We start from the raw sequence: 21,227 nt of genomic DNA on the forward strand, positions 1-21,227 counted from the left end.
TTGAGCCGAAAGGTAAACAACTCATAACAACTTCAGGAAATCCCTGAAACTGACCAGACTCACTAGGCCCCTCCTTGCCAGATTAAAGAATAAACACTAAGCTTCCCTCTCAGAGAGAGCACAGCTGAGCTGCAAATAGGACTCTCAGACAAGCCAAGCTGCGTGCAAGAGGTCACTTGGAAGGGACACTCTTCAACCTGGTGAGCTGCCTGCAGGCTGTGCAATGAGTTCCAGGTTCCTGGCTTTTATGAGCTGTCTCCCATGCTGAGGTGAGCTTTAGCAATGCAGCTGTCTTTGAGCCATCTCTCCTCCTGTAAGTAACTCCTCATCCATACTCCTGTAAGTAACCCCAATAAAATTTATGGTTCACCAAGTTGGACTTTGGTGGTATTCATACTTAGGTCTGGCTTGAGCTCCCTATCTAGGGTGAGTGGACCTGTGTTTCGCATCTTCTCAGGGAAAGCTCTGACATACAACATCTGCAATCCCAGCACTCAGGGAAGCAGAGGTTAGAGGATCCGGTGTTGAAGGTCATCTTTGATACCCAAGAAGTTTAAGGTCAGCCTGGGCTCCTGTCTCAAAAGAACAAAATAAATACAAGTTGCTCATAGCCAGAAGAATAGCAACTGGGACAACCAAGTTGTGGGATGGTTTCTCCCTGCCCTGGCCAGGCCACACCTCCAGCTCCCTGCCCTCTCATCCTTGGCAGATGCTCTGAATTCCACTGGGAGCCTGGTGGTTAGATGGCCACCTCACGTCTGGCTTGTCATAAATGTAGCCGAAAACTGAGACGGCTTCCTATCATCCTTAGTCAATGGACCACCGCAGTAAGAACACACACAAGGGAAGGGAGAAGTCCACGTGTACACCCCTCCCCCAACCAATGCTAAAACACGGACTGCAGAATTGAACGCAGGGCAACGGCTGAGCGAATGGTGATTATAATGGATGCGTAGATGTGTTAATGAGTGAATCAGAGGGATCGCTCAGTCTTGAAGCAAAGCTTGAACTGGCTGTAGAGGTGTTTAATGTTTTGTTACGGTTCAGGTCTTGCTCATTTGAGGCAGGGCCTCACACTGTAGCCCAGGCTATGTAACTCAGACTGATCTTGAACTCTAGGCAGTCCTTCCACTTTAATGTGGAGATAACAGGTGTATGTCCCTATACTTAGCTGAATTTCAGGACTAATACTTTATGCTTGTTCATTGAATACAACATTCTCCAGAGAGTTCTATATAATTTTTTTGTTTTGTTTTTGTTTCTGTTTTTTGAGACACGGTTTCTCTGTAGCTTTGGAGCCTGTCCTAGAACTAGCTCTTTTAGACCAGGCTGTCCTGTAACTCACAGAGATTCACCTGCCTATGCTTCCCGTGTGCTGGTATTAAAGGCATGTGCCAGCCAGGCGGTAGTGGTGCACACCTTTAATCCCAGCATTTGTGAGGCAGAGGTAGGCGGATCTCTGTGAGTTCAAAGCCAGCCTGGTCTAAAGAGTAAATTTCAGGACAACCAGGGCTACAGAGAAACCCTGCCTTTAAAAAAGAAAACAAACAAAAACCTTGTACCTTTTAACATCTATTTCTCCTCCCAAGGAATATATTGTGTAGAGCCACTCACTTGAATTTATTAGTCTATGTATGCTTTCTGTATACAAGGGCGTTCATTTTAAATAAAACACGAGAGGTTGCAAAACTCCTAAATGTCCTGCAACCATACTGCTACTGGTGAAATAAGGGGGAGGGGCAGTGTCCTGGGCGCCATGAAGGCTTTCCTGCCTCAGCCTCAGGTGTGCACAGCCACACCAAGCCAGTGACTTCCAGGTCCCATCTCTCAAACCTGAAGAATGACAGCAACAGTGATTAAGAGCACTGGCTGCTCTTTCAGGGGTCCTGAGTTTAATTCCTAGCAACCACATGGTTGTTGTGATCTGGCTGCACCCAGATGGCCTGGCCACCACCACTCCCCCTGACCGACAGCTGAACTTCCTTGTACCCTGTATTTGACAAGGATGTTTGTGTTCTGGTGTGTGGTGTTTTGCAGAAGTGTTCTTCCTACACGATGCCCTAACCTTGACCTCAGGTTCTGGCTGCCCAGCATGCCTCAGTCCAGCTGCCTAAAGGTATAAAAGGCTCTAGATGGGGCAAAATAAAGTCTTCCTCTTCCACAAGCAACTGCCTCCATGTTTGAATCCCCACACCCTCTGCCAGTTCTCAACTGCTTGTTTCCCAAGCAGAGGCAACCACCCTCTTGTATCTTTCCCAACAAATACCTTGTATGAAGTTTGTTAGGTTGTGTGACTTTGTGATATTCTTTGGCTCCTAGCTGTGAGGATATCTTTCCCTTCAGAGCTGTAACACTTATATTTTGGAAAAATTTTTATTGTGGCATAATAAGTATATGCAATTATATATTCACAATTTACCATTTCAAGCATACAATTCATTGGCAGTAACTGCATTCACAATATAGTGTAGCTGTGGCCCCTGTTGTCCACACTTTCATCAGCTTTAATAGAAGCCCTGTAACCACTGAGCAGTGACTCACTTCCTCCTTGCCCCAGTCATAAACCTTTTCTATCTCAGTGAAGTTGCCCATCTAGATATTTCTCATAATTGGAATCATTCGATATTTATCTTGCTCTATCTGACTTTTTTTCAATTAGTTCAGTGTTTTCAAAACTCGGCATGTTGTAGTATACATCAGTAGTTCATTCCTTTTTTAGGATCAAATAATACTTCACTATACCTAAAACATTGTGTTGTCTATCCATCTTTTGATGGTCACTTAGGTTGGTTTTAATTTGCTGAAAGTTTTGAGATACATCAGAGAAAACAGATGCTAGGGAAATTTCAGAAGGGGATCCCTCGTTCAGAAGAAAGATAAGTGACCTCCCACTTATATTAAGGGAGGTGCTCTGAGTTCATCACACCAGCCTTTTGAGACAACTTGGATCTTGGAGAGAAAGATCTGGAGAAGGCAATGTATTCTGGGACTTCTCAATTTACCAAGCAGCTCTACCACCATGGATTACTAGCTGGAAAGTTTGAAGAGAATCAAACTGCTGTGTTGGATCCCCAGTACAGTGTATCCCCCAGAAAGAAGGCAGGGGGAACCCCCGGGTGGTGCAGATAATTGCCTCCCCGGCCTAGCTGCTCTGTAAAGGGGAGTGTTGTGTTGCAAGGACAGCATGACCTGAGGGGCAGGAGGTCATGCTGCCTCAACAGCTGAAGGTCTTCACAAGTCTTTAAAGGCTTCCTGGTTGTCTGAGATGAACTGGCTGAAGCTTCTGACTTTGGGGTTTAGACGGTGGGTAAGCTTGATGTCACGGTTGGGCTTCATGTGATAGAAACGAAACATGTTGGCCAATTCGTCCGCTCCAGGGAATCCCAGCTTCTCATAAGCTTCTGGGGTGATCTTGTAAGAAGAAAGAAGAAAGCAGTAAGTGGTATGGTTTGCAATAGGTTTACGTATTCATCTCAGTATTGACGCAGGCCCTCATTCTTTAGCTCCAGGATCTAAGGATCTGAAGAACCTCTCACACCGTTTGTCCGGAAGCTGACTGATGAGCTGATTGGATGGAAAATTCTGATCCAAACTATGTGAAACTCTTTATAGTCTTTAAGTGTGGTACTCAGTGGAAATCGTTATTGATGTATTTGATCAGTGTTTGATCACAGGTTCCAGTTGCAGCCGCTGGTGGTGACGTTACACCCATGTGCCAGCCGATGATGCTGAAGGCACAGCTGTCTTAGGTCCTGGCATCTGGATAAGGTAAATCTGAGCACTGCATCTCTCCCGGATTGCCCCAGCAGGCTCCAGGATGGTCTGCCCTCCCGGCTACATGGGCATTATTCCCCATCACACCGACTCTTTACTCAGTGATATCCCATCTATTTCCTCCCCCTTCTTGGCTAGAGATCTGGGGTTTTTCCCCCTTCAATCATTCTAGTCTCTGCCAGAACCATGCGGCCCAGCAGCAATGGAGCACATCCCATGCTTACTGAGATGTCTTTTGTCCCTGACTCGTGCCTGACACTAAATAGATGCATAACTTCCTCTACTGAAGAAATGGGTATCATCTTAATAGCTGGTCAATATCATCTGTCCTCAGCCGGGCAGTGGTGGCGCACACCTTTAATCCCAGCACTCGGGAGGCAGAGGCAGGTGGATCTCTGTGAGTTCGAGGCCAGCCTGGTCTACAAGAGCTAGTTCCAGGACAGGCACCAAAAAAAAAAAAAAAAAAACTACAGAGAAACCCTGTCTCTAAAATCAAATATATATATATATTTATATATATAAATTATATATATAATATATAATTTATATATATAAATATATATAATATAAATATATAATCTGTCCTCCCTGCAGAGATGAACTGTGGCCTTACAGCTCCAGCTGGGTTTTATTCCATTTAAACAACTAGCATGTATTTATGTATGTATGTACATATGTATATATGAGTACACACACATGTGAACGCATGTGCAACAGCAGTGTGGGAGACAACAGTCAGCTCTCTCCCGCCCCCTGAGAATCCAGGGGATCAAACTCAGGTCCTGAGGTACAACCTGCCAGAGTCAGCTCTCTCTCGCCCCCTGAGAATCCAGGGGATCAAACTCAGGTCCTGGGGTTGTTATCAGCACCCTCCCCTGCAAAGCCATCTCATTGGCCCTTCACACACTTGTTCTTAGGAAAATATGTGCGAGACTGGGCGGTAGTGGTGTTCACTGTTAATCCCAGCACTTGGGAGGCAGGTGAATCTTTGTGAGTTCGAGGCCAGCCTGGTCTACAGACAGAGTTCCAGGGTAGCCAGGGTTGTTACACAGAGAAACCCTGTCTCTAAAAAGCAGAAAAGAAAAATATGTGTGAGAAATAAAAATGCATGGACAATCACAGTTGTGTGGCTTCTGTGTCCTGAGAAGACTGCACTTGTCTCTTGGTGTGTACCTCGACCCGGTAATAAGCTTCCTCCATATTTGAAACAAATCAATAGATTCATGATTATTGCATGGCATTTTTAATAATGAAAGTCCCCATTCTGGCTCTTGGAGGACCGCTGTGAGGCTGAGGCTAGTCTGTGTTACAGAGTGAGTCCCAGGCAAGCTTGTCTCAAAGAAATAAAAATCAGGAAAGGGGAAAAGAAAGAAGATGCAGGAGCAACGGAACAATAAAAACATATTATCATATTAATATATTTGAAGAAGTTTAGCAAAATAGGGAAGTGTTCATAACATTGAGTGAAATGGGACTTGAGTGCTACTTTAAGTACAGATATATATGTTACATATACCGGGAAAGGATTGGGATAAAGCAGCAGATCTACTTTAAGTACAGATATATATGTTACATATACCGGGAAAGGCTTGGGATAAAGCAGCAGATCTACTTTAAGTACAGATATATATGTTACATATACCGGGAAAGGATTGGGATAAAGCAGCAGATCTACTTTAAGTACAGATATATATGTTACATATACCGGGAAAGGCTTGGGATAAAGCAGCAGATCTACTTTAAGTACAGATATATATGTTACATATACCGGGAAAGGCTTGGGATAAAGCAGCAGATCTACTTTAAGTACAGATATATATGTTACATATACCGGGAAAGGATTGGGATAAAGCAGCAGATCTACTTTAAGTACAGATATATATGTTACATATACCGGGAAAGGATTGGGAAAAAGCAGCAGATCTTACTTGTTATCACTCAGAGATTAAACAGGATGGGTTTTATTATCTTTTTCTTATTTTTTGACTTTTGTTTGTTTGTTTGTTTGTTTGTTTTTTATTTTTCGAGACAGGGTTTCTCCGTAGCTTTTGGTTCCTGTCCTGGAACTAGCTCTTGTAGACCAGGCTGGCCTCGAACTCACAGAGATCCGCCTGCCTCTGCCTCCCGAGTGCTGGGATTAAAGGCGTGCGCCACCACTGCCCGGCTGTTTTTTTTCAGATAGGGTTTCTCTGTGTGACAGCTCTGGCTGTCCTGGAACTCTCTTTGTAGGCCAGGATTCAAACTCACAGAGATCCTCCTGCCTCTGCCTCCTGAGTGCTGGGATTAAAGGCAGGCACCACCACTGCCTGACTATTTTCTTTTTCATAATTGCTTCAGCCACTGTAATAAGCATTTGGTGTTTGTGAAATTAGAAAGACAAGGGCTAGAGAGATGGCTCAGTGGTTAAGAATGGATACTTCTCTTGAGAAACCTGAGGCTCGTTCAGCTTTCACAGTGAGCCGTCCTTCTGTCTTCCCAGAACATCTGCGTGTGTGTGAACGCACAAATACACGACACACACATAAACAAAAATGTTGAAAGAAACATATTTTTAATTAGAAAAATGTTTAAAACTTTGAGTTTGGAAACAGAATAGTATTTGTTAGGAGCATGGAACTCTGTCTCTTTAAATCACACTGTCGTCTTGTAACTATGACAACTAACAAACCTCATAAAATAGGGATCTGTTCCTGCGGATTTTTAAAGATTTTTGAGATCTGTTCTCTTGCAACTCACTTTCTGAGGGATCCGTGTTTCCCCGAGGGTTGGACAGACAGTTCAGGCAGTCCTGAACAATTAGAGAGAGAGTGGTAGGCTTTGCTTGCCCTGAATCTGTCCGGCCGACAGGTGCCTCTCTTTAGAGAGGTTGGGCCGGGGAGTACCAAATTGGGAGGGCTGGAGCGCCACCTTGTGGCCAGATGCATCCTTCTCAAAATCAACATAATGCCTAACCATTTTGCTACCTGAGAGCAAATGTGGACTTGACTTCAGGACAGACTGGTAGTAACCATCAAGAGAAAACAGTATTAACCATCCTATAAAACAGATAAATGTTCCAAGAACATCCAGGGACCAGGTATCCGTCTAAAATGCTAGGAAGATCTGGAGCCACCCAAAACTGTGTTTACTAAGCCCCATAAGAATGAATATAACCACGCATCCTTTTACCCATATTCTTTGCCCATATACCCCTTTTCCCTGTTTTTCCATATACAGGTCAAACCATCAAGACAAAAAAAACAAAACCAAGAACCAATGTGAATGTCCCAGGAGATGGACTACTGGGAAATATATTTATGGACAAAACCCTGTAAGACGTCTCAGGAACCTGCCTTTGAGTGGAAGACTGCCTTCTTCTTTTTTTTTTTTTAAATCATTCTTTTATGTCACTCTTTTTTTTTATATTTATTTATTGTACAGTATTCTGTCTGCATGTATGCCTGCAGGCCAGAAGAGGGCACCAGACCTCGTTACAGATGGTTGTAAACCACCATGTGGTTGCTGGGAATTGAACTCAGGACCTTTGGAAGAGCAGGCAATGCTCTTAACCACTGAGCCATCTCTCCAGCCCCCAGGAAGACTGCCTTCTTAAGCTTGGAAGAACTTAGCTTCCTCTATGAAATTCCGTGTGACTTCAGAGATACCCTAGTTCAAAGATATAGCTGTTCTGTTTATTTTGGTTTTGTTTCTTTGTCTGTTTTTCAAGACAGGGTTTTCTCTGTGTAGCCTTGGCAGTTCTGGAACACACTCTGTAGTCCAGGCTGGCCTTGAACTCACAGAGCTCACCAGCTCCTGGCTCCTGAGTGTTGGGATTAAAAGTGTGTGCCCCCACCGTGCCTTGCTAAAGATAACAGACGTTTTATGTCTTGATTGACACCTACCATGGTTTTCCAGAATAAAAAAAAAATCTATTAGTGTCCTCACAATTTTAACACCCAAATTGAATTGGAAGTCCAAGCAACTAACACCCCTCCCTGTGAGTGGCTGGTAGGGAGACCGTGATGGGGGTATAAAAGCCCTGTGCAACTCCCCTGTCCAGTGATTCATTATACCAAGAGCCGATGCAAGCAAGAAGATACCCTCCATTTCTGAGGGGAATGGGGATATTCAAGAACTGGGGTCAGTAAACTTTTTTTTTTTTATGTTGTTTTGTTTTTCAAGACAAGATTTCTCCGTGTATCCCTGACTGTCCTGGAACTTGCTCTGTAGATCTGACTGGCCTGGAACTCACAGAGATTTGACTGCCTCTGCCTCCCAAGTGCTGGGATTAAAGTCGTGGGCCACCACTGTCCAACTTCAATAAACTCTCTTTTGGGTTGTTGAGATGTGGAGACACATTCTCACCCTACAGCTCAGGTTGCAACTCACAAAAGTCTTTCTCGACCCACATGACCCACATCCCATGTGCTGGGATTACAGGTATATGAGCCACCTTGCTGGTGTGGTTAGTTTAACTGTCTAGAATCACCCAGGAAGTTCCTCTCAGTGATGGATTGTCTGGATTAGCTTGCCCTGTGGGCGTGCCTGTGAAGGATTACTTTAACTGGGTCAATTTAGAAGGCTCACCCTGAAGGAAGGAAGGCAGCCATTTCATTGGCTGGGTCCTGCACAGAATGAAAAGGGAAAAAACAAGCTGGGCACTAACGTGCGTGAGTTAATTTGTTGCTCTGTGCTCTTGACTGTGGATAGAATGTGACCAGCTGCTTGGAGTTCCTGTCCCTGTGACTTCCCAGCAAGGCTGGGCTGTAACCTGGAGCTGTGAGCCGGATAAGCCCTTGGCCCCCCGTAGGTTGCTTTTTGTCAGAGCACTTTTACCACAGCAGCAGAAAACAAGACACCCAGAATAGATCAACTTTCCCTTCGAGGGCCGCACATAAATAAATACTCGAGGCTTTGGCGGGCAGTATGTTTTCTGTCGCAACTATCTGGCTCAGTCACTGCACCATCTGAAAAGTCTCTTCCATCCCCCACCCCATCAACACCTGTGCGGGGGAAATGGTACCAAGCCTCCCCACCTGTCTGTAAAGAGAGCTGTCCTTGCCACACTTCGGACCAGACGCCTCCTATGGGGCTCATTGTTAGCACTCAGGCACCTGTACCGGTCTGCCCCTGGGGTACGCGTCCCCAGCTGTGGCCACTAAGGGCACCTCCTATGCACATTCACTGCGTTCCCTGTACTGGTCTGCCCCTGGGGTACGCGTCCCCAGCTGTAGCCACTAAGGGCACCCCCTGTGCACATCTGCGTTCCCTTTTAAACCCCCCCCCCCCCCGTCTCTTTCTCTCCGTCTGTCTCTTCTCCTCGTGTCCCCAGAGGCTGGCCTCCCCTCCCCCCTTTCGCATTCACTTTTCTCCAGTAAAAAAATCCATCTGCACTTGAGCTCTGTCACATGACATCTTCCTCGCTGCGCGCTGCTTTTTTTTTTTAAATTTATTTGTATACAGTGTTTTGTCTGTATGCTTGCTGGCCAGAAGAGGGCACCAGATCTTATTACAGATGGCTGTGAGCCACCAAGTCGTTGCTGGGAATTGAATTCAGGACCTCTGGAAGAGCAGTCAGTGCTCTTAACCTCTGAGCCATCTCTCCAGCCCCCTGCTTTTTTTTTTTTTTTTTATTACAACACCCATGGCACTGTCAGTTACTGAGGGCTCACTAAGTGTCCTCAAGAGCACAAGCAAGGAACTCAGGACCTAGAGGGGTGCACCCACACACTGAGACAATGGGCATGTTCTATCGGGAACTCACCAAGGCCAGCTGGCCTGGGTCTGAAAAAGCCTAGGATAAAACCGAACTCGCTGAACATAGTGAACAATGAGGACTACTGAGAACTCAAGAACAATGGCAATGGGTTTTTGATCCTACTGCACGTACTGGCTTTGGGGGAGCCTAGGCAGTTTGGATGCTCACCTTACTAGACCTGGATGGAGGTGGGTGGTCCTTGGACTTCCCACAGGGCAGGGAACCCTGATTGCTCTTTGGGCTGATGAGGGAGGGGGACTTGATTGGGGGAGGGGGAGGGAAATGAGAGGCGGTGGCGGGGAAGAGACAGAAATCTTTAATAAATAAATAAACGGAAAAAAAGAACTTAAAAAAAAGAGTCCCTTCAAACCCATCCCCTTTTTAAAAAGATTTATTTTAGTATGAATGTGTATGTATGTGCTCTGGGGTACCCAAGGAGGACGGAAGGGAATGGCAGAACCCCCCAGAGCTGTGTGAATATATGTTGCTAGGACTGGTTTAATAAAGAGCTGACTGGCTAGTAGCCGAACAGGATAAAGTTAGGTGGGAAAGCCAAACTGAGAGCGATGGATGAGGAAGGGTGGGTCAGAGGAGCCGCCAGCCAGAGAGAGAACAAGTTGGACGCACAAAATCGGATAGAAGTAAAGCCCACGAGCCTAGGGGCAGCACGCAGATGAATAGAAATGGGTTAACTTGTCAGAGCTAGTTCCTGACAGGTCTGAGCTATCGGCCAAGCATTTGTAATTAATATTAAGACTCTGGATGGCTATTTGGGAAGTGGCTGCTGAGACAGAAAGACTCCACCTACGCTGGAGTTACAGGTGACTGTGAGCCTCCCATTGTGGAGACTAGGAGACACGCTCCGCTCCGGCTCTCTGGAAGAACAGCAGCAAGCCTCTGACCACTGAGCCACCCCTGCGGCCCTAGAACCCATTCTTTACATGAAGTGTCCTCTTGGCCTCCACAGAGCATAGTCAGGATGACACGGTTAGTCACCTGGAGGGATGATCATTGTGCCGCTCTGTGTCCCAACATCCTCACACTGCTTGCCCTATAAATTCCTCCACGTTAGCACTGGGCACACAGGACTTGATGTTGTCCTGCTGTGTGCTGATCGCCAAGGTAGACTCTAACTATATCCTGTCTGGTTTTCACCAGGACACTCTGAGGTGGGCCCCCATAGTGCCGATCTACAAGTGAGGAAGCTGAGGCTGAGAGACTAAAATACCTTTCGTTCCCGGCTCCCACCTGCACCCGCTTCTCCCATCTGCAGTGAGGGTTGCTGGAACAGCACAGGTGAGAAAGTTGCACCTTGGTCTTCAGATTCTAAACCCTTTCCACGCAAAAGCACTTTAGTTTATGTAACAAGCCGATGACTCTAAAGCTGGGGAAATAAAGCCATACAGGCGTGAAGGTCTGTTAGCATAGAGCCATATAGGAGTGAGGGTCTGTAAGCCTAGCACTCTCTCGGCTTCTGACGGTACAGCCTGGGTTCACCCTCTAAAACCCACCAATAAACCTAATGAATGTATACATCAGTAAGATGCTAGCTGAGGGAGCCTCCTGTGGGCACACTGATCACCAAAGACTTCGCCTTTGGAACCAGCACGATTGTGCCCACTGTCCCGCCAACACGAGGGAGTCTGAGGCAGGGTGTTTTACTTCAAGCTTGAGGACACCTGCACTACTTAAGCCCTGCCTTGGGCCCATGAGATGACTCAGGAAGAAAAGACTCTTGCCACCAAGCCTAACAACCTGAGCTTAACCTGTGGGCCACGTGTGGTAGAAGGTGAGAACTCGCTGCGGAATAACCATGCTGTACACTGTAAACACAGACTGCTCTCATTGGTTAGTAAAGAGCAGGCTGGCTGGTGGCTAGGCAGGATTTGTGGGGCAGAGAGAATCCTGAGAGGAAAAAAGACAGAAGTCAGGGAGACGTGGGCTAGACGCAGAGGAAACAGGATGTGTCCTAAATGAAGTGATGAGCCACGTGGCAGCAAGTAAATAAATAGAAATGGGCTAATTTAAGTTACAAGAGCTAGCTAGAAACAAGTCTAAGCTATCGACCAAGCATTTATCATTCATAATTTTTTCTTTTCTAAGCCAACGTTTCTCTGTATAACTTTGGAGCCTGTCCTGGAACTTGCTCTGTAGACCAAGCCGGACTCTGCCAGCCTGCCTTTGCCTCCCGAGTGCTGGGATTAAGGTGTGCGCCACCACCGCCCGGCAAGCATTTATAATTAATATTAAGTCTCTTTGTTATTTGGGAGCAGGCTGGCAGGACAGAGCTAACAGGCAAAAACTCCACCTACAAGAACCGACTTCTGGAGGCTGGAGAGATGGTACAGCAGTTAAGAGCACTGGTTGCTCTTCCATAGAACCCAGGTTCAATTCCCAGCACCCACGTGGCAGCTTGTAGCTGCCGTAACTGCAGTTTCAGGCAAGCCAACACCTTCACACAGACATACATGCAGGCAAAACACGAAAGCACATGAAATAAGAATAAGTTATTTTAAAAAAAAGAAGGCCTGACTTCTATGGGTTGTCCTCTGACATCCACACACACAATATGGCATAGATAGATAAATAAATAAATTTTAAAAAAGAAAAAGAAACAACCCCTGTCACAAACAACATAAGGACGTACCTTTGCATCGCGGATGTCCTTCCCCAGAATTCTGGACAAAACGTCAGCATACTGCTGTATTGTTAGGGCCTCTGCGCTGAGGCCCACGGCCTTGCCAACGAACTCCTCTGGAGAAGCGAAAATGCTAGAGACAACAGCTCCAACATCGGCAACGGAGATCCCGTCCATTGGCACATCCCCCATGGGCAGTGCTAGTTTCAAAAAAACAAACAAATAAAAAATAAATCATAGTATCACATCCTTGGCAGGTCCTCCACCCTGAGCTAGTTGCTTCATCAACTCTAACCCCTTAAACTAGAGGTGTGAAAAGCAGGGGCTACGGGAAGAGGTCACTGCGGGAGCGGAGCTCAGAAGGTCATAGAACCATGAAGGTCACAGGATCATGAAGGTCACAGAACCATGAAGGTCACAGGATCATGAAGGTCACAGAATCATGAAGTTAACAGAACCACACAGTCACTAGTTCTCACAGGGTTGCACAAGCTGGGGGTTCCTTAGGGAGTGTCAGCTATTCCCACAGCAGGGACACCCAGTGCTGCAGCCTGCATCTGTGGGATCCTTAGGGAAGTGGTCATTCCCTCTTTGCCCAGGGCTACTCCAAGCTACACATTATAGATCTATGCAGTCTGTGCTGGAGCAGGCTGGGGACCCATCTCCTGAGACTACCTCTGAGGACGGGATCTTGCTCTCGCCTGCTGCCGAAGGGCAGATGGACCAGCGAGGACTCTTAGTGACCATCTTGTTCAGCCTTTCCAGGAAGCTGAGGCTTGCGGACAGAGTTAACTACACACACAGCGAGTGTCAGCATGATGGGCTGGAAAGATAACCTGTGTGCCTCCTGCCAGGTCCAGTCTTGGTCCCTGGGGGTGTGACTGCCGTGGGGAAGTCTAGGGCTGTTCAGTGGCCTCTAAACAGGTCACACAGAGCCAAGAGCACCAGTGTGTCCAGTGAAGAGGGGCAGGAAATGGGGGATGGAGGGAAAACAGGAGGCAAGGGAGGAGGCAGGCGCCCAGCTGTGGGTGCACCTTCACGGCAACCTGGCATTTACCTAGGGTGTAGTAGCCATCAGGGCTTTTCACCGGCTTCCACATGGTGAGGAAGTTTTCAAAGTAAGCTGCCAGGCGGACGCTGGTCATGGGAACACCAATGGACCAGAAATACTCCTCCACTTCCCCCTTCCCGTCGAAGTGCAGCACCTTCAGCTTGCCCCCGCTCAACTGGTCCACGTTCTCCAAACTGCTGTACACCACGTGTTTCAGGCCCAGGCGCTTGGCGATATCTGCCACCAGCTTCCCCTGAGGGGCAAAATGCAAGCCTTTGCACGCAAATATACATTTATATTTTCTTTCTGGTGTCTGCACACCAGTTGGATTTTGTGGGCCAAGTGGAGGGATATATACACACATAAATGTCTAATTTCTCGCTCTCCTCTCCCTCCCTTTCCCCTCCCCACACCTGGCTTATGGATTCTCTTTTTTGTTTTTAGTTCTAAATTTCTAGCTCTCCCTTCCCTCCTCCCTCCCCCTTCCTCCCTCTCTCCTCTCTCTCTTTCCCTCCCTCCCTCATTATTGTAGTCTCACCTTTACCTATAAAACCTCCCCTAGCAGTCAGGAGAAGTGAAGCTAAGAAATGACAAGCAACCTCTGGTTCAGGTTTCGTGTGTGTGTGTGTGTGTAGGTGTGTGTGTGAGTGTGTGTGTGTGTGTGTGTGTGTGTGAGAGAGAGAGAGAGAGAGAGAGAGTGTGTGTGTGTGTGAGTAGGTGGGTGGGTGTATGCACATGAGTATGTGTGAGTGAATGTCAGAATTAGAATTCAAGAAATATACCAGGCAGTGATGGTGCACGCCTTTAATCTCAGCACTCAGGAGGCAGAGGCAGGTGGATCTCTGAGTTTGAGCCCAGACTGATCTACAGAGTTAATTCCAGGACAGCCAGGGCAACACAGAGAAAAACCCTGTCTTGAAAAAAAAAAAAGTAAAGAAAAATTCAATAAATACTTTTAAGGGGCAAGCAGGGAAACGGGTCTGGTGGTACAGCCCTGAAATCCCAACCACTTGGGTGCCTGTGGCAGGACGATCATAAATCAAAATCTCAAAATAAAAAGTTAAAAAAAAGAAAGTCGAGGATGGAGTTCAGTGGCAAAGCACATGCACACTCCTGCCCAGAGCATAACACTAGGGCATCCCAAAGTTAATCCGGTAAACATTAAGTGGCAAGAGCAATTCAGTAAACACTTCTCTGCCCCGTATCTGTTTTTCTGAAATTTGTCATTTCTGTGAGTCGCTGAGGTGTCCGTATATAGTGTTTCTGATGGTAAGGATGTGGCGTTGTCTCTTCTCCCCTTGTGTACACACAGACCTGCACATAGAGCTCTGTTCCGCTACAGTGCAAAGGCCCCATCCCTTTACCCTCATCCCACTGCCGTGGCTGGGCTGTGATCTCTGCTCAGTGTAATCACTGAGTCACAGCACACATCACCGGTGCATGCACTTCCCACACAATCCTTCTCTCCCTGGATTCTACTCAATTTCCCTGCTTGCTAACTCATCCCCATATTCTCTGATTGAAGTATAAATATATTTCATATATATTTATAAATGTTTGTTTAAAGATTATTTATTTATTTATTTATTACACATACAATATTCTGTTAACATGTACACACCAGAAGAGGGCACCAGATCTCATTATCAATGGTTGTGAGCCACCATGTGGTTGCTGGGAATTGAACTCAAGACCTCTGGAAGAGCAGCTCTTAATCTCTGAGCCATCTCTCCAGCCCTAAATGTTTTATTTTATAGGCATATTTTATCTTCCCATTTGCTGTCAAAGTAACCTCAATGTGGGACATCCCTGCCCTCCACCTAGAAACTAATAAATGGAGGACTTAATGACTGGCTCTATGAAGCAATACAGTGGTATATATTTGTGTTTTAATAAATAAAGCTTGCCTGAAGATCAGCAAAGCAACCAGACCAGTCAGCCATGCAGGCCAGGCAGTGGTGGCACACACCTTTATTCCCAGCAGCTGCACTAGTTAGCCATAGAGGCTGGGCGGTGGTGGTGCTCGCCTTTAATCCCAGCACTAGACAGGAATACAAAGTGGGATGAGACAGGAACTCTTTCTCTTTCATTCTGAAGATTTCATAGAGGTAAGAGCTCTCCAGGGGCTTGGTTGTTTTTCTTTTTCTGATCTTCAAGTTGAACAGCAATATCTGTCTCTGGGGGTTTTGTTGTTGTTGTTGTTTTGTTGTTGTTGTTGTTTGGGGATTTTTTTTTGGTTTTTGTTTTTTGTTTTTTTGATTTTCGAGACAGGGTTTTTCCGTAGCTTTTTGGTTCCTGTCCTGAAACTAGCTCTAGTAGACCAGGCTGGCCTCGAACTCACAGAGATCCGCCTGCCCCTGCCTCCCGAGTTCTGGGGTTAAAGGCGTGAGCCACCACCGCCCGGCTCCTGTCTCTGGGTTTTTATTATTTGTGCTACAAAGCAGCTCTCCTCCAATGCGCAAAGTCTTCAGCTTTCAACAGGTGCCATATAACATCACATTTACCAGCCTTTAGCAAGTACCTATCGTGGACTTATTTCCTAAGTGCCAAGGGGAATGTGGCCAAGCGAGGCTTACTTTGGGGCTCAAACTGAGACTAGCACAGACAGAAGCGGGTGGGCGAAGACGAAGGGCCTTAAAAGGGAGAGAAGGATGTTTCAGCTCCCACCTGACACACTTCCTTCTCTTTGCTGAGATGTTCCCAGAAGTTGGTCACCACAAAGGCTCCATGGACTCCTTTTAAGGCCTCTTCCACAGACGCAGCATCATCCAGGTCACACCTGACCACCTCGGCACCAAGGTCCCTAAGCGCAAGGGCGTTTTTCTGACTCACATCCCTGGTCAGCGCTCTCAATGCGAAATGTTTGTTCTCCAGAATGGACCTGGCCACAGAGCCACCCTGAGCCCCTGCAAGGTCAGAGAAGAAAAAGCACAAGATCAGGAACAAACACACAAACAAAAATGCTCACTAGAAGATCCCAGCTGCACGTGGAACTATTACTGAAGGACCCCCTTCTGGAGGAACCACGGGGAACTTTAGGCATCCTATGGTTTTCAAATTATCCAGGCGGTAAGAGGCAGAGGGCCAGGAGAGGCTGGAGGGGAAAAAAAAAACAAGCCACATGGCCAGGTACAGATTCCAGTTAAGCAATTAAGAACAATTATGCAGATATAGATACTATAGGTTGGGTTTGTTTTTTTTTTTTTTTAGTTTTTAGTTCCCACACCTTGAATGATTCATTCTCTCTCTCTCTCTCTCTCTCTCTCTCTCTCTCTCTCTCTCTCTCTCTCCAGTTATATTTATTTATGTCTATTCAGATTTTTCCAGTGCTGAGGATTAACCCAGGGCTTCAGATATACTTAGCAAATGCTTTTCTACTGAGCTGTGTCTCTCCAAGCTTAGTCTATATTCATAAAGCATTATCAAAACTTTCATAAGTTTTACCCTTTGCTGTTGCTTTGTCATCCATGGTCAATTGTACTAGGATCTTCTAATCATCTAATCTGTTTGTTTTGCGATATGGTTTCTCTGTCCTAGAACTCACTCTATAGACCAGGCTGGCCCTGAATTCATAGAAATCTGCCTGCCTCTGCCCCCTGAGTGCTGGATTAAAGGTGTGCGCTAGCACTGCCCAGCAGCATCTTGCAATCTCATTCGTTGATCCTTAGGATGAGTTGCTACGCTCCTGCATCCTTTGTAGAAAGAGTCTAGCCTTGAATTTATCAAATGCTGGGGCATAGGCAAGCGCCACTATGCCTGACTTATAAAATTGTTCTCAGTTGTCTTCTTGTGGGACCTACCTGATGTATCACTGATCTGACCCTAGATAAAGAACTACCGTTTCACAAGCTGGCTTTGCCCATGAGCCTCGGGTGGTGACCAGTAGCAAATTGGCTAGGGGTGAATGAATAGGTAGCCCAAATTTACCAGATGTTTGAGAAAAACCTCCCCATGGAAATTAAAACTAAAATAAATAGATAAAAAGAAAACAGAATCAGCAAAGGGGAGGGAATAGTTGGGAGGAAAAAACACCCAAGGTGGGAGAATTTGCATCCCAAATATATCTAGGCTGTGGCGTAGTTTATTGGTAGACTATTCAAGTCTCAGCATCAGCAGGGTGTGGTAACAAACACCTGAAATACCAATACTAGGGAAGGTAGAGGAAAGAGGGTCTGGAGCTCAAGATTAGCTTTGATACATTGTGAGTTCAAGGCTACTCTGGACTACTTGCGACCCTGCTCAACAACAACAAAATAAGTAACTAAAAAAAAATACAAAATTCCCAAGGAAACAAACAAGCTGAACATGGTGACACTGGCCTTAATTCCAGCATGAACTACTCAGCAGGGGGCTGAGACAAGAGGATTGCTAGAAATCCAGAATCAGCCTGGGCACAGTGATTGTTAGGCCAATGTAGCAAGATCTTCTGGGGGTGGGGGGTGGGGAAGGTGGGTGTTGCCTGTCCTTAATCCCAGCACTTGAAAGGCAGAAACAGGTTGATCTTGAGTTTAAGGCAAGCCTGGTCTACAAAGCTAGTCCCCGTGACAGGCGGGGACACCTCTGGACTGGTTGTCCGGGTTCTATAAGAAAGCAGACTGAGCAAGGCATGGGAAGCAAGCCAGTAAGCAGCATCCCTCCATGGCCTCTGCATCAGCTCCTGCCTCCAGGTTCCTGCGCTGTTTGAGTTCCACTCCTGCCTGCCTCCAATGATGAATGCTAAATCAGATAAACCCTGTCCTCCCAAATTGTTTTTGGTCACGGTTTCATCACAGCAATGATAACCCCAACTAAGCCTGCACTAAAAGCCCTGGGTTCCGTTTCCAGCACCACATAAAACTGGGAATGGAAAGCTCCCGTCTGTAATCCCAGCACCAACAACACTGAATCAGGAGAGAGACTCAGAGTAAAGTCGTCTTTAAAGAGTTAGTTTCAGGTCAGCTGGGCTGCAAGAGATCATGTCTCAAAAACTTATGCACGAGGGGGAAGGGTGGGAAGTGTTTTCAGGAAGAATCTCTGAGAAATTAAACGTATTGTAATAGGAATAAAGTTGGAAGTCAGGCGTGGTGGTGCACACCTGCGTGACTCAGAACTCAGAACGCAACCACAGGAGGTCAGAAGTTCGTGCCACCTAAGCCACATTGCAAGTCTGGGGCTAGTATAGACTGTGAGACCCTATCTCAAAAAAACCCTGAAGAGACAGCCAATGCCTATGCCCCCGCATTTGGGGTGGGTGGGGGAGACAGACAGAGGGATAGAAAATAATAAAATAAAAAGATAAAGAGACTGAGCCCAGAGAAATTTCAGAAAGAAAGTGTGGAATTTTTTTTTTTTTAGAAAATAATTCTTTAGGGTCCAAGGATACTGACTGAGTTTCCAGAGCTCTGAGCTCAACACAGTAACAAATTAAATCTCCCGAACACTGTATCTCCAGTGGTGGCGCACATGCGCCTTTAGTCCCAGCACTCGGAAGGCAGAGGCAGGCGGATCTCTGTGAGTTTAAGGCCAGCCTGGTCTATAGAGTGAATTTCAAGATAGCCAGGGTTACATAGAGAAACCCTGCCTTGAAAAACCACCTTCTGTCCCCCCACCAAAAAAAACCAAACAAACAAAAACCCAACAGCAACAACAAAAAACTACATCCGATTTCTTTCTCTCTCTCTTTGGTTTAATTGGTGTTCTGCTTTTGTTTTCATTAAGATAGGGTTTGGTTTACTGTAACCCCACAGTGTCCTTGAACTTCTGCCTCTGCCTTCCAAATGCAGGAGTGTCTGGAGCATGTTACCACAACACCCAACGGATTTTCTTTTCCTTTCTTTCTTTCTTTCTTTCTTTCTTTCTTTCTTTCTTTCTTTCTTTCTTTCTTTCTCTCTTTCTTGTGGGGTGGCTTTGTTTTAAACAAGTTTATTTTAAAAACCAGAATGATTTGAAAGGAGGACTAGGATTTCTTTTAAGAGTAATGCACCACTGGGCAGTGGTGGCACACACTTTTAATCCCAAAGGCGGGTGGATCACTAATAGTTCCAGGCCAGCCTGGTCTACAGAGCCAGTTCCAGGGCAGCCAGGGCAACACAGAGAAACCCTGTCTCAAAAAACAAAAACCAAACCAAAACAACAAAAATTTTCTCCAATGGGACAAGATTTGTGTGTTGTAAAAGCAGTGGGAACATAGAAGCAAGCTGAATAAGAACAGCACCCACTCAGGACCGTGGGTTTGCACGGAGACCAGCACCTCCCACAGCAGAGGAGCAGAACAGATGTGAGAGATCTCAGCGGACCAGAACCCACAGGCACTGGTCCACCCCTGCGAAGATTCCCAGAGCTCTTGGCCTACCAGAGTCCTTCCTGGGCTCCCCAGGAAACTTATGTCAATTCCTCTGCTCAAAACCTTTCTGTGACTTCTGTCTTTTCAGAAAATCAATCTCACCATACTCGGCTTTTGCGTTTGCACTCTATTGTAGACCAGGCTGACCTTGAATTTACAGAGACGCCTGCCTCACAAGTGCTGGGATTAAAGGTTTGTGCCACCTCAAAAGTCACCAGTCTCCTTTTCTTTTCTTTTTGTTTTCTTTCCTTTGGGCACGTCAATAACTTGCCTCCCTGGCCGTGTGGAACTTGTTTTCCAGTGTGGAAAGACGTGAAAGACGGGTCAGGTAGGGAGGGGTCCAGATGGTGACTTGGCTAGAACAAAATCTCATGTTTCAAATGGAGGTATGGAAACACCCTCTGGAGACCCTGGGAAGTCTAAATGGAGGGTATCTCCATGGTATCTGTGAGGGAGAAAACAGAGTGACAGGAAAGATCTTTCTAGGCTCGGGGAGCAGGGGGGCAAAGGCTCTAAAGGGACGTGCATTTGAAAAACAGCAAGGAAAAGCCAGCAGAGTGGCTCTGTGGATAAAGTGCATGCTGCACAGCTGCACAGTTCTCTAGTGCACACACACATCCACACACACACACACACACACACACACACACACACACACTGTACTACAAAAAACATTTTAAAGGAAAAAGGCAAGCAGCAAGGGAAGCCAGTGTACTCTCATGGGGGAGGGAGGTTTTTGGAGGACGTGAACCAAGACCGTACTTTCCTTTGAGTGAGACACCATTTACTCACAGTTTCAAAGGGATCACTAAGAGCCTGGGGGTATAGGTCTACACTGATTTGACTATCAGTTTGCAAAGATAGCTCAAGCTGTTGGGGCAGAGTGGAGAGCGGAGGTTAGTTAAAGACTCAGACTTCTCATCACCACCTCACATCACCTGAGTGCCCGCCAGGCACGCACAAGGTCCCTGCTCCCTGCTTGCTTCTGCAGCTTATCAGACAATGAGTGGGAAAGGAGATCAGGTTCCAGAGAGACTTCCACCAAGAAGTTAGCTGGTGATGAGGGGGACATACCGTCAGCAAGTTTCTAAGACAGTTTGTTTTTTACAAATAAGTCAAGTTAACCTGCTCACATCAAAACCACTAAGCACAAGATGACGTTCAGTTTACTCCTAAAGGCTGTTCGTTCTGCTCACTCTCTGGGCTCCAAATCTAAAACCAGGAAGTCAGAAAAACGAGCAAAGTTAGCATGCATTTTATGCCAGGGTTACACAGAGGAACCCTGTCTCCAAAAACAAAAACAAAACAACAACTAATATATATATATATATACATACATACATACATATACATATATATACATATATTATATATATTTACCTGTTGCTCCAAATACTGCGATTATTTTCCTGTTGGCCATGTTCCCAGGCTAAGAACGAGGTGATGGAGAGCAGCCGAGCAGAGACAAACCGGGAAATGCCGTTTCTTTCCTGGCGCAACTTTTATAGGTAGGAGCACCACGCCCCTGTAGTGCCCCTCCCTTGGAAGCGTTCTTGTTTCCACTAACTCCTTCACTCACTGTGTCTCTGCCGTTTTCCAGTGATGATTCATGTGGAGCAGGGGTGGTGGTGGCTATCCCATGCTCTAAAAAGAGATCTGCACACATATAACTGATTGGCCTGTTTGTTCTGAGCTAATGTTTCTG

The 21,227-nt window shown here is 46.2% G+C and overlaps 1 protein-coding gene across 1 annotated transcript; it reads right to left on the minus strand.

Moving 5' to 3' along the window:
* Positions 1 to 1,417: 1,417 nt before the first annotated feature.
* LOC142839649 (nmrA-like family domain-containing protein 1) lies at positions 1,418 to 21,005 on the minus strand. The gene is made up of 5 exons (XM_075955871.1): positions 20,903 to 21,005; positions 15,868 to 16,106; positions 13,207 to 13,453; positions 12,159 to 12,349; positions 1,418 to 3,411 (listed from the first exon to the last, which is right to left on the minus strand). Exons 1-5 carry the CDS (start codon positions 20,940 to 20,942, stop codon positions 3,232 to 3,234), a joined length of 897 nt encoding a protein of 298 aa, XP_075811986.1. The 5' UTR covers positions 20,943 to 21,005; the 3' UTR covers positions 1,418 to 3,231.
* Positions 21,006 to 21,227: the final 222 nt, after the last annotated feature.

Source organism: Microtus pennsylvanicus, chromosome 1 (genome assembly GCF_037038515.1).
Source record: "Microtus pennsylvanicus isolate mMicPen1 chromosome 1, mMicPen1.hap1, whole genome shotgun sequence".
NCBI lineage: Eukaryota > Metazoa > Chordata > Mammalia > Rodentia > Cricetidae > Microtus > Microtus pennsylvanicus.

What these genes read in the sequence shown, in the direction of transcription:
- LOC142839649 (XM_075955871.1), bottom strand. Translation starts at nt 20,942, where the DNA reads ATGGCCAACAGGAAAATAATCGCAGTATTTGGAGCAACAG. An exon ending in AAGAGAAGGAAGTGTGTCAG is followed by an intron (nt 13,454 to 15,867) that starts GTGGGAGCTGAA and finishes TTTGCCCCTCAG; the next exon opens with GGGAAGCTGGTGGCAGATAT. An exon ending in TGATGGCTACTACACCCTAG is followed by an intron (nt 12,350 to 13,206) that starts GTAAATGCCAGG and finishes TTTTGAAACTAG; the next exon opens with CACTGCCCATGGGGGATGTG.